Genomic DNA, 13,620 nt, shown 5'->3' with positions numbered 1-13,620 from the left:
AATTGCTTTTTTCTTGCCACCCTTCCACACAGGCCAGATGTGTGCAATATCTTTGATATAGTTGTATGATGCACAAGTTTCCCTCTGTTGGCCATACAATCCTGGAGCTCTTTCAATGTTGCCATTGGATTCTTGGTAGCCTCTGACCAGTTGTCTTCTCTCCCGGTCATCGAGTTTAGACGGACGCCCTGATTTTGGCAGACTGCGAGTGGTGCCATGCACTTTCCATTTCTTAATTATGGTCTTAACAGTGCTCCAAGGTATCTTCATGAAATAAGTATTTGATCCCCTACCAATCAGCAATAATTCTGGCTCCCATAGACCAGTTAGTTTTCCATTAAGAAGCACTCCTAATCTCAACTCATTACCCAAAACACCTGTGTCAACTTGTTACATCGTTATGTACCTGTATAAAAGACACCTGTCCACACAATCAATCAGATTCCAACATTTCCACCATGGGTAAGACAAAGGACATCAGGGACAAAATTGCAGACCTGCACAAGGCTGGGATGGGCTTCAAGAAAATAAGCAAGCCGCTTGGTGAGAAGTTAACAACCGTTGGAGCAATTATTAGAAAATGGAAGAAACACAAAGTCACTGCCAATCTCCCTCGGTCTGGGGCTCCACACAAGATCTTGCCTCGTGGGATATCAGTGATCATGAGAAAGGTCAGGGATCAGCCCAGTACTACACAGGAGGAGCTTGTTAATGACTTGAAGGCAGTTGGGACCACAGTCATGAAGAGAACCATCAGTAACACACTACACCGTGAAGGATTAAAATCCTGCTGCGCGCGCAAGGTTCCTCTGCTGAAGACGGCACATGTACAGGCCACTCTGAAGCTTGCCAAAGAACACCTGGATGATCCAGAGGAGGCTTGGGAGAAGGTGATGTGGTCAGATGAGACCAAAACAGAGCTATTTGGCATCAACTTGACTCGCCGTGTTTGGAGGAAGAGAAATGCTGAGTACAACCCCAAGAACACCATCCCCACTGTGAAGCATGGAGGTGGAAACCTTATGCTTTGGGGGTGTTTCTCAGCTAAGGGGACAGGACGACTTCACCGTATCGAGGGGAGGATGAATGGGGCCATGTACCAGGAAATTTTGGGCTACAACCTCCTTCCCTCAGTGAGAGCACTGAAAATGGGTTGTGGATGGGTCCTCCAATATGACAATGACCCAAAACATACGGCCAAGGCAACAAAGGAGTGGCTCAAAAAGAAGCATATTAAGGTCCTGGAGTGGCCTAGCCAGTCTCCAGACCTAAATCCCATCGAAAATCTGTGGAGGGAGCTGAAGCTTTGAGTTGCCAAGCGACAGCCTCGGAACCTTAAGGATTTGGAGAGGATCTGCAAAGAGGAGTGGACCAAAATCCCTCCCAAGATCTGTGCAAACCTGGTGAAAAACTACAACAAACGTCTGACCTCTGTGCTTGCCAACAAAGGTTTCTCCACCAAGTATTAAGTCCTATTGTTCTATGGATCAAATACTTATTTCATGTGAAAATATATTACATTTATAAAATTCATATGATTATTTTGTGATATTCTGTCTCTCAATGTTAAAATGTACCTATGATTAAAATTCTACACAGTTCCATTCTTTGTAAGTCGGCAAACCTAGAAAATCAACAAGGGATTATTATTAATTATTGCTCCCACTGTATACATATGCCTTATACTCATCACTGACTACCTTTAATTGAACATTGATCTCGGTTCAGCTCTCCCGTTTCAGCGCTCTTGGTTGTTTTGGTCTGGTTGTCTTGTCCCCGATGACCTAAACAAAAAAAAAACAAAAGAAAATTCAACATTAAGCAGTCAGTTTCACCTGATTTGACCCATGAATTCTCAACACCAAGACCTGACTTTGTGACTGTATTGATCAGTTGAGCTGTTGTTCTGTTTTTTGGCTGTGTGACGCAGTAGAAGAGGCAGACGCTCAGGTGTATTGACACAATGGGAATGCCAAAAACTTTCAAAATCATGTCTTCAAATGAGCAAACAATCACACAAGCTCCGTCTCTAAATGATGTGTTTCGCATATCAGTTTATTTAAAAAATGCTTTTAAAATGTTATCTGCAGATTTACAATCATTAGATTTACTATTGCTAAACATTTTTTAAGTAAAAACAAAGGGACAATGAAACCTCCTCATGGTGATTTCATGGAATGGGCAGAAACCTTTTGAGGGACAGGTGCTCAAAGGGAAACCAACCCAGAAAACTGTTTTACAATACCCAGTTTTTGGGCAGAATATATTTGCCTAAATACAGTACGGCATAGGCACTAATATGAATGACAAAACAGTACAAATATATACAGTACTGTGCAGAAGTCTTAGGCACCCTAGACTTTATTATATATATAGATATGTTTATTTTTTTATGTGTGTTAGGATAAAAGAACACATTTGAGATTTCAAAATATTCATTTTCCAAAAGATTTAATTTTACAGAGACATTTTTGTATTTAATTTTTAAAAAGTAACATACTACTGTAAGCAATTGACTTTTTAACATAAAAACTTGATCAAGGCTGTCTGAGTTCAGAAGCAAGGAGCCAACCAAAGTCTGCAGAATAACTTTGGCAAATTCTCCAACATGCTTGGAACAACCTCCCTGTTGATTGTCTTATAGAACTGCAGGACAGCGTTGGCTATCTCAGGGAAGTGATGCAGTTTTAACGCCGAAGGGTGGTCACAAAAAATATTGATTTGATTCCGTTTTTAACTATTCTGCCAAATTACTAAAATGTAATGTAAAATGTATAGTACGTTTATTTGGGACCTTTCATTGAATTACTTTTGAAAGAATCTTATCTGTACAGAATGTTATACAGGTAGGTGCCTAAGACTTTTATATACAGTATATATAAAATATATACAGTACTGTGCAAATGTTTTAGGCAGGTGTGAAAAAGTCGGTGGTATGGCTTTTTGGCCGCAATTCTTCCATGAAGACCACTTCTGACCAGACTTCTCCGCACAGTAGATAGGTGTACCTGGGTCCCACTGGTTTCTGCCAATTCTGAGCTGATGGCACTGCTCAGAATTGAATTGAATCCCTCCCCCTCTTGTCTAATCCCCCCCCCCAAAATAAATAAATAAAATTCACTTATGATGACTATATGTTTAGAACAACACTTCATGTGTATTTTACTAGCTATGGATGTGATGCTTTAACTTGTGGAAGAACCTATGCACTTATAAATCGCTTTGGATTAAAAGCGTCTGCTAAATGACAAAAAAATGTTCAATAAAATGCTGAACATCTTCTGATTGTAAGCATGATGTGTCTCATCTGCTGCACTGAGTTTCCCTGGCTGACCACTGCGTTTACGGTCCTCAACGTTGCCCGTTTCTTTGTGATTCTTCAACAGAGCTTGGACAGCACATCTGAAATGCCCTGTTTGCCTTGAAATTTCTGCCTGAGAGAGACCTTGCTGATGCAGTATAACTACCATGTGTCTTGATGCTGTGCTCAGTCTTGCCATGGTGCATGACATCTTACATTAAACTGTCTTCAGCAATCTCACTTTGGAAACAGATTTTGGCTGTTCCTCACCCAGTTTTGTTTGGTATAATTGGTTAATCACACACCTGACTATGTGCCTACAAAATCCATGACTTTGTGCAAGTGTACCAAGAAGAATTGATGCTGGTTTGAAGGCAAAGGGTGGTCACACCAAATATTGATTGATTTTTCTTCTGTTCACTCACTTTGCATTTTGTTGATTGATAAAAAAAAACTATTCACAACTTTCTACCTTTGAGCATGTAGGATTCATTTCATTATATAACATACTGATCGCACTCACCACAGTGATTTTCCTGGGTCATGGTGCTCCTCCTACCGTCACTGGTTGTGGCTTCTGGGAGCTCAGTGTTCTCCTGTTCCAGTCCATTTTCTGCTACTGTTCTCATTTCACAACATCTGCTCTGTGCATGACCCACTGATGCAAAGCAATTCTCAGTCGCATTGTAGCGCATCGCTACATTAACCAATTTAGTCAGTAGGTTTGTGACCTGCTCCTTATCTTTATCTTTATCGAACACAACGTACCTGTTACCACACATCCTCAGAAACCACTGGAGATCAGTGTGCTTTTCAATGTCTCTCTCTCTTCGTCTGTGTGAGGTCAAGACAAGTACAGTGTGTTGCCACACAGAACTGCTGATTAGCTGCATGTGCTTTTTCGCCACCTCTCGATCTTCCCTAGTGAGCGTTGAGTCTATGGAGACGACGAACACAAAACCAAGAAGCCCATCAGGGCCACGGTAAATACTTGTTCTCATTTGCCTTTTCTTCTTCTCTGAGGTGGTATCGGCTAAACCTCTCCAGCCCGGTGTGTGCACCACTGTGACCACCCTGTCATCTACGTTTCCCTGTTCCTGCACACTCCCCTTGGTGAATGTCCTGCAAATTCTAAACGCAGTCCTCCCCAGAATGGCATTTCCCACTGAACTCTTCCCAGCCCTGTGTTTCCCCAGCAGCACCACAGTCAAAGGCACACCTGTGAGAAGACAGGAAGAGAGAAGAGAGGGGAAGAGAGGGGGGGTATTGGGCTGATGCTAATATAAACATTGCATCGTACCGAACCACAACACTAAACCAGTGGAGTGGTCAAGGCTGTCTCCTGAGCAAACGGGCCTCTTCTCCAGTAATTTAAGTTCTACGTGTCCCTTTAAGTGCACAGTATGTACAGTGAGATCCACAAGTATTTGGACAGAGGGACAATTTCTGTTGATTTTGGCTCTGTACTCTTATCACTTTTGAAATGAAAAAATGGATATCCAAGTTAAAGTGTCACCTTTAATTTGAGGGTATTTACATCTTTTTGGGTGATCAGGGTAGGAATTAAATCCCTTTTTATACATTGCTCCCTCTTTGGACACATACTGCTGCTGCTATCAGCAGTCACATCGTCCTGTTTCACAGATGAGGGGGGTGCTTTGACTCATGGACTGTCCCCTTTCAGCCTCCACACTTTGCTCTTGCCATCAATCTGATACAAGTCAATCTTGATCTCATTTTTCCAGAACGTTGCAGGCTTTTAGGTACTCCTTAGCACTTTAAATTGACCATCTTGTTTTACTAGTGGTTTGTATCTTGTAGTGCACCCTCTGTAGGTCTGCTTGTGAAGTCTTCTGCAGACAGTTGGCGCCGATACATCCAAGAACACATGAAGAACGTTTCTGATCTGTCGGACAGGTGCTCCTTCATTATGGAACTGTTACCAACTGCAGAGCACTTCCTTGGTCTCTCCCAGCCCCAATTACTGACCGCAATGCTCTCTTTCCACTTCATGATGCTCCAAACAGTTTATTTTGGTAAGCCTTTGGTAAGGCTGGCCTACGTCTCTGACTGTTTTTGTTTTTCTTCTTATTTCTCAGCCTCATACTGGCTCCCTTGGCTGTGCTTAGGACAACTCTGGCCCTGATGTTGACAAATGCCAATAACAGATTCCAAAAGCAATCAAAAGCCTAGAATCAAGACCAGATACCCAAAGCTTTCTTATACCTGCACTAAGGAAGTGGTTTAATACCCAGTGATCAGAAACAGCTGAGAAGCCAACTGTCTAATAAGTTCTGGTCCCATGAAATAGGGGGGACTGTGTATAAAAAGGGATGTAATTCCTCCGCGGGTAACCTGATATGGATGCAAATATCCTCAAATGAAAGGTGAGTCTACATTTTAACTTTATATCCCATGAGACTGGGTAAGTTTTACAATAGACAACAAAATAATATTCTTAAAGGCTTCACTAAATAATTAATTAAATGAAAACCTACCTTCTGGCATTCGGCTATAACCGGCAACTGCAGGGAAAAATAGAAAGAATTAAATAAAATTAACATTTCATCTTGGGAGCCTCAAGGGGTCACCAACATGTATATTACCTCTTTTTAATATTGTTTGTAATTAATTGCAGTACTGGGAACAAAAGCATTTGATTGCAAACATACAAATCATGTGAATGTCTTAGGATCAGTAGAATGATGATGCAAAAGCAAGTACTGGAGAACCTCAGGGAACCGAACACATCGGGAATGAAGGTCGTTCAGAACACTGACATTTTTGAACTCTGACAGTGACATTGAAATAGGTCTACACAAATTTCATGAAATTCAATATTTATCTCAGTTAAGTTTATTTTGAGTCATAAGAAACCAAAAACCTCAAATGGCATTTGCCCACATGGTAACTGTCATATAGGCCTAAAGTGCGAACAAATAACCAATGATAGGCAAAATTTGTAAACTTGTAAAATTGCCAAATCAGAAACAAACTGTATAGTGAAGTTGGCAAACCAACAAGTATTAACACGCTTATGGATGAACACCAGTGATAAGTGGACGTCAAAGTCGCCAATAGCATTGGCTGTAGCCACCAATGTGATGTGATCTTTGCTGGATTTAAAATTATTAATCTGCTTCTGGCTTCCATCCAAGAGCTAATGTTGCCCTGGTCTTGTTTATGCCAACCTGGTTTCCTTGCAAGCTACTCTAAAGCTCACAAACTTTTTTTGATATAATTTAAAGTCTTTCCTGTTTTGTTAACATAACACATTACATTAACCGGATGAGACAGCGCAAGCACCTGGCTACTGACACTCCTAGGTTGGCAACTCACCCACCTGGGCTAGCAAACAGATGACTCGCCAAGACTAGCAACCCACTTGCCTAGACTAGAGACCCACCAAGGAACCTAGCCCCCTAGGCTGGCTATTTCCAATCTTAGGCTGGTGAATCACTCGTCTGACTACTGATTTTGGATGATAAACTAGGGGTTTAACATATATTTTTGCATGAGCCCATACATTTGGATATAGTGGAAGAAGAGGAGTTTGAGAGGTGGGAGGCTCACCTGAGAACCAGTACACCACACCCAGAGTCTCCTAGATCAGCACCAGAGGGGGAGATTGTGGCCCCCCAGAGGGACGTTCTGCTCCTCATAGCAGAGAAGGGAACAAGGCTTTCTGGAAGAGATCTGTGGCCTGAGAGAATCCCACAACCCCCGAGTCCCACAACCCAGTGGATATGAAGGGCCCCAGCAACTTTGACCCCAAGCTCTCAAACTTCAGAGAGCCCAAGAAGGACTCTCCCTACACCACTCCAACCCCTCAGGACCCGGCAGCCGATTCCAGCCCCATCAGATTGGTGAGGGGCTCATCACCTCAGCAGCCCCACTCCACTACCAGCAGTGAAGGTGATCCAAAAAGAGCCGCAGATGGCCAACCAGCAGGGTGAGGATATATAAAAATATCTCCTGTGGTTTGAGTGTGTGGCCAGAACCTGAGCCTGGCCAGAGCAGGAGTTGGTGTGCCAGCTGGTGCCGCTTCTGACTGGGAAAGCATAGGAGACCTACATACATGGCTACGGACGAAGACCAGTCTCACTCCTATGATGAACTGAAGGAGGCATATCATCACCTAAGGGGACTCTATTGCAGCCCCTTTCATTGTTCCAAAAAAGGATGGATCCCTTCGGGGCTGAATGGACTTCAGGAAGCGCAATGCCGTCTCGCAGTTTGTTGCATACCTGATGCCTAGCATTGAAGACTAGGTACAAGCAGGTGCACCCCTGGAACAGAGGTCCCGGCAGGTATACGGCATTCAGAACACCACTAGGATTGTACCAGTTCATGGTAATGCCCTTCGGATTACATGATGCACCTGCCACCTTCCAGCGCCTTATGGGTCGGGTACTGTTGGGCTATGAGAACTGCTGCATGGTCAACTTCAGTAACACCGGTCCTGAACATCTCTAGTGGGTCCTGCAGCACACACAGCAAGCTGGACTGACCCCTGGTACCTGGGCTACCTGATGGGGAAGGGTGAAGTTCGGCACTGGTGGATAAAGTGGAGGCCATTCGGAACAGGCTAAGACCCTGCACTAGAAAACAGGTGAGGTCCTTTCCTACCCCCAAGGCTACCAGGAACCCCAGTTTCGTCTACTTCTGGGTTGCGCTTGGTTTCTCTGTCCCAACTCTGACATGCAATCTTTATAAATGACTTACTTTTCCTTTCTAAATCAATAAAAAAAAAACACGATTGCTTCAACAGCACTGGAATCTCTGACAGCTTGGCGAAAATTAAATTAAACTGACTAACTGCTGACACAACTTGAAGACCTAAAAACATTTGATTTGGCTGGGTTCAGCACAATTTTAGATTTGTCATGAAACAATTCCCATGTCTCAAAGTGCAGATTCTCAGCTATTTTTATACATTTCAGTATCACCATATAGAAATTACAACACTTTTTATGCATTGCAAACAGAACTACAGAGGCTACACTGCAAGATACAAACCGCCACAAAATCAGGTTAGCCAGGTTACTAAAGCCAAGTCCCTGTATAGTTCTGGAAAAGGGTATCGTCTTCAGTGAGGATATAACTGCTGATAGCAGCAGCAGAATGAACAACAGTCAGTCCTATCTAATTAACGTCTGTTCAAGTTTGAACAAACGCCTTTTCAAAGGTAAAAACAGGACAGCTGACTGCCCAAGTCATTGAACCAATCTGAATCCAGCCAAATATCTATCATTTGCTGAAGAGAAAACTGCAGAAATCTCTACATTGTGAAACCAAAGTGCAATGTATTAAATAAACAATGAGAATATGCACTTTAACCCCATTATAATCTAAAATTGTGGAGTACAGAGACAGTTCAAGAAAAAAAAAAAAAAGTTTTTTTTCCAAACATTATCAACACTCTTGATTCTGCTACATTTGTCCCAATTAAAGACTGGGAAACGTATCTCCATATCCACACAGACAACAGCTTCTGGAAACTGTACAGTAGTGCATAATTTTAACCAGGTGTGCTGGTATCGCTGCGGACCGTCCACTAGACGCGGTAAAGTTTGATTTGTAATTGCTATTTTGAACAGCAGAGGTTAGGGCTTGAGCCAGTTTGTTTCTATTGCTGTGTTAATCACTTATACTGGTTGCATACCTGTCAAGTGATTGAATGTTTGTTTTAAATAGCGGTGGAATTTGTCAGTAGATTAGCTTTGATTTGATATTGCTTGTGAGCGATTGTAGGCGATTTAAATAGGCGTGTCAGCGTCGCTCCATCCCAGTTTATGTTATGTTATTTTTCACCCCATCCCAGTCTGCTCTCTACCTCGAAGACACCCCCTGCGACGTGGGCCTCCACGGCGTCGGAACCCCTCGAACCTCAGCTACCCCCCGCTGACCCCCTGTGAGGACTTTGCGGTCACAGGGGGACTATGGAACTGCCAGTCTGCCACTCGGAAGGCTGACTTCATCCCTGCATAAGCCTCCCTCCAGTCCCTACAATTCCTTGCCCTCACAGAGACCTGGATCACACCTGACAACACCGCCACTCCCGCTGCCCTCTCATCCTCCTTCTCCTTCTTCTCCTTCTCACACACTCCCCGGCCTTCCGGCCCTGGCAGTGGTACTGGTCTTTTAATTTCCCCCTCATGGAAATTCTGTTCTCCCCCTCTCTTGAATTCCATTCTGTTGCAGTATCCTACCCTACTAACCTTTTTATTGCAGTTATCTATCGTCCTCCAGGGCCCCTGGGAAGCTTCCTTGATGAGCTAGACACCCTTCTCAGCTCCTTCCCTGAGGATGGCACCCCACTGATTCTCCTGGGAGTTCACCATCCACCTTGAAGCCTTCCAGGCTGCTGCCTTCCTACCGCTACTCCACTCCTTCGGCCTCTCCCTCCAACACTCTCCTCCAACCCACAAGGCAGGCAATGTCCTAGACCTCGTCTTTGTGAGGAACTGCTCATGCTCCGATTTCACGGTTACCCCTCTGCATACATCTGATCACCACTTCATCTCATTCTCCCTCCCTCTTCCTCCCCATCCTCCTCCCCCTCCTCCCACCCACACTTCCTCCCGCTGTAACCTCCGCTCCCTCTCACCCTCTTCCTTTGCCACCACTGTCACCGACTCACTCCCCCCTCTCGAATCCTTCTCAAAACCGCTGACTCTGCATCTGCCACCCTCCTTTCATCTCTCTCCTCCGCCTTTGACTCTCTCTGTCCCCCTGTCTCAAAGCCGCCTCACACATCCCCCCCCCCAGTCCTTGGATATCTGACACCCTCCATACCTCCAGGGCCAGCCTCCGCGCAGCAGAGAGGAAGTGGGGAAAATCCAGAGACCCTTCAGACCTCACAACTTACCAGTCTCTCCTGGCGGCATTCTCTTCCGCGGTCACTGCCGCCAAAGCAAAATACTGTCAAACACAAATTCAGAACTCTACTTCTAACTTCTCTATTTTCTCCTCTCTCCTCAATGCACCGCCTCCTCCACCTCAGTCCTCCTTCGCTGCTGATGACTTTGCTGATTTTTTCGATGAGAAGGTCACAGACATCTGCAGATCCTTTACAACCACCGCCCCCCTCTCAGTGCCCTTCCCCCCCCCCTCTAGGCCCATCCCTTCCTTTTCCACTTTCTCCCCCCTTACAGACTCCTGCTCTCCCACCGCCCTACAACCTGTGCCCTTGACCCTATCCCCTCTTCTCTTCTCCAGACTATCGCACCTGACATTCTCCCATTTGTCACCTCCCTTGTCAACTGGCTGTTTTCCAGCATCCTCCAAGAGGGCCCACATCATTCCGCTGCTAAAAAAAGCCTACTCTGGATCTCTCCATCATCCAGAACTACCGCCCGGTATCTCTTCTTTCTTTTCTTTCTAAAACCATAGAACGAGCCGCTTCTACTCAACTTTCTTCTTTCTTTTCTAACAACAACCTGCTAGACCCCCATCAGTCTGGCTTCAGATCGGGCCACTCGACAGAGACTGCGCTCCTCTCCGTCAGTGAGTCACTCCATGCCGCACGAGCAGCCTCCCTCTCCTCTGTCCTCATTCTTCTAGATCTCTCTGCTGCCTTCGACACTGTGGATCACTCCATCCTCCTGTCTGCCCTGTCAGCAACGGGCATCTGTGGCACAGCCCTGGACTGGATTGAGTCCTACCTCTCTGATCGCTCCTTCCAGGTTGCCTGGGCTGGTACGGTATCGACACCTCGGCCCCTCGCCACAGGAGTTCCCCAGGGCTCAGTCCTTGGCCCGCTTCTTTTTTCTCTTTATACTCGCTCCCTTAGCCCTGTGATCACTGCACATGGGCTATCCTACCACTGCTACGCGGACGATACCCAACTCTTCGTCTCGTTCCCGCCGTCTGATACGCAGGTTTCAGCCCGTATCTCTGCTTGCCTGAGGGACATCCAGAGCTGGATGGACAACCACCATCTAAAGCTCAACCCAGGCAAGACTGAAATGATATTCATCCCTGCTAAAACCTCTCCCCATCTGGATCTCTCCATTTCCCTCGGGGATACCACACTCACGCCGTCACCCAGTGCAAGGAACCTCGGTGTGGTGATGGACAGCAGACTGTCCCTTTCCGAGAACATTGCGGCGGTGACCCGGTCTTGCAGGTTCTTCCTATACAACATACGGAGAATCCGCCCCTTTCTCACCCCCTACTCGACCCAGCTCCTGGTCCAAGCGATGGTTCTGTCCCGCCTGGACTACTGCAATTCCCTGTTGGCTGGCCTCCCAGCGTCCGCCATCAGACCCCTCCAACTTATCCAGAATGCAGCAGCTCGTCTGGTCTTCAACCTTCCCAAATACTCACACGTCACCCCCCTGCTTACTTCCCTCCACTGGCTGCCTGTCATGGCTCACATCAAATTCAAAACATTGGTGCTAACCTTCCAAGCAGTTAAGGGGTCTTCCCCAGCTTACCTCCAAAAAATAATCTGACCCTACACCCCTGCCAGACCTCTTCGTTCAGCCTCCACAGGCCGCTTGGCACCTCCCCCTCTCCGAACCTCCACCTCACGCTCATGACTACTGTCTGTTCCGGCTCCACGGTGGTGGAAAGAACTCCCCGTTGAGGTCAGAACTGTAGAATCTCTCCCCACCTTCAAGCGCAAACTGAAGATGCACCTCTTCATGCAGCACCTCTCCCCGTCCCTCCCTACCTCCCTGTGAACCTTAATTGTTGTCTTTCTGTGATTTACTTTGTGTATCGGTATTTTTAATTGGCTAGGTAAGCAGTGTTTGGATAGTTAAGTTTGGTCACTTATGCTTTGTTTGTTTTGTTTGTTTATTTGTTTGTTTAAAATAAAAAATAAAAAATTCAAATAGGCCCTGGTCCTTATCGTTGTTGTACAGGTAGCAGTTGAAATTGTACTTCCCTCTAGGGTCTTTCAGCGCACTTATCCCTGGTTATGGGTATGCACTTCGTTATACGTCCCTCTGGATAATGCCATTAATGTAATGTATTGTAATGATCATTAACTCCCGTTTGGTTTAATTGGTTAATCACACACCTGAATATATGCCTACAAAATTCCTGACTTTGGGCAAGTGTACCTAGAAGAATTGATGCTGGTTTGAAGGCAAAGGGTTGTCACACTAAATAATGATTTGATTTAGATTTTTCTTCTGTTCACCCACTTTGCATTTTGTTAATTGATAATAAATAAACTTTACATTTCTATTTTTGAAAGCATTCTTACTTTACAGCATTTTTTTACACCTGCCTAAAACTTTTGCACAGTACTGTACTTTACAATTGTATTGCCAAGTTCACTTTGTTTGATTTTATTTACAATAATTGTTTGGTGTGCCAATCATTTTGACACCTAGGGTTTAAAAAAAAAAAAATTACTGAAACACGGAAACCTGAGAGTATTGAACAAAAGGTACATAGTTTTCTAATTTGTCTGAACTTAACACACACATTATCTGTGTTGTTTCCTAAACACAGCCTTTTTTCTTTATTTTTATCAATTTCCGGAGCCTACTTTGTTATTTCTGTCCGTTTGGGGTTTCTCTCTCATATTTTTTGTTTTATTGTCTCTTTTTGTTTATGTGATGTCATTGGTATTTTGGGAATGTGAATAAAGGATGGTTAGCATTCAATTATCTCTGTGTTACAGAACAGATTCTGACCTCTAGAGTTAGAGTTTCCCATGCTGATCTTTCGGTTCCGTTTGGTTTCACGGAGCGGTGAGCACCGTCATGTGCAGATCTCCATTTCCCTTCTGCCGGCATTGAACCGTGGATCGGCTTGCATCTGACCTAAAACGATGAGGAAATCATGAACAAAAAAGTTGATATTAGTAGCTTAGTAGCGGAGTTGTGACCAAGTCAATGTTATGCAAGTGAAAAGTAAGTATCCTGTCTTAACCGTCGAGTCCCGAGTCACCAGGCTCAGGTCAAGTCAAGTTACAAGTCCCTAATTTCAGGTGTCAAATCCTCGAAACTCAAACGTAGGGTGTTTTAGCAAATCCCTGCTTCCTAGACATTGGGGCTACATCGCCCAGACATAGCAACTTAATTGAACATTTGCGGTTAGGATTTCTGAAACAGAATATAGAACGTTCCATTTTATTTTTGAGATTGGAACGATGTTTGGGCGATATAGCCTGGCGTATGAAAAATGGGCAGATCATATTTGTGTGCGCGCGCATGTGCGTGCGTGTGACCACTCACATGCTCCCAGTAGCAAACAAACTTTGTGGCTTTTGAAATGGTTCGAGACCACCTCTCGCAAGCGGTCTCGGACCGGTTGGTTTGGTCCACATTTGGTACGATTACTGCGTTCACAATCTC

At 44.7% G+C, this 13,620-nt stretch overlaps 1 protein-coding gene across 1 annotated transcript; it reads right to left on the bottom strand.

Moving 5' to 3' along the window:
• Positions 1-1,320: 1,320 nt before the first annotated feature.
• Positions 1,321-13,080, bottom strand: LOC133136368 (GTPase IMAP family member 4-like). The gene is made up of 4 exons (XM_061253821.1): positions 12,958-13,080; positions 5,800-5,826; positions 3,825-4,520; positions 1,321-1,784 (listed from the first exon to the last, which is right to left on the bottom strand). The coding sequence occupies exons 1-4, from the start codon at positions 12,977-12,979 to the stop codon at positions 1,690-1,692; spliced, it is 840 nt and encodes a 279-aa protein (XP_061109805.1). The 5' UTR covers positions 12,980-13,080; the 3' UTR covers positions 1,321-1,689.
• Between the last annotated feature and the right edge of the window lie 540 nt (positions 13,081-13,620).

The sequence above is a fragment of the Conger conger genome, chromosome 9 (assembly GCF_963514075.1).
Source record: "Conger conger chromosome 9, fConCon1.1, whole genome shotgun sequence".
Taxonomy (NCBI): Eukaryota; Metazoa; Chordata; class Actinopteri; order Anguilliformes; family Congridae; genus Conger; species Conger conger.
Note: the sequence above shows the minus strand (reverse complement) of the source record. Positions and strands in the feature narration are given on the sequence as shown.

Excerpts from the sequence above, each read along its gene's own strand:
- LOC133136368 (XM_061253821.1), bottom strand. The coding sequence starts at position 12,979 with ATGGGAAACTCTAACTCTAGAG. Across the intron at positions 5,827-12,957 it reads GGGAAACTCTAACTCTAGAG|TTGCCGGTTATAGCCGAATG; the intron begins GTCAGAATCTGT and ends TTTTCCCTGCAG. Across the intron at positions 1,785-3,824 it reads GACCCAGGAAAATCACTGTG|GTCATCGGGGACAAGACAAC; the intron begins GTGAGTGCGATC and ends TTTTTTGTTTAG.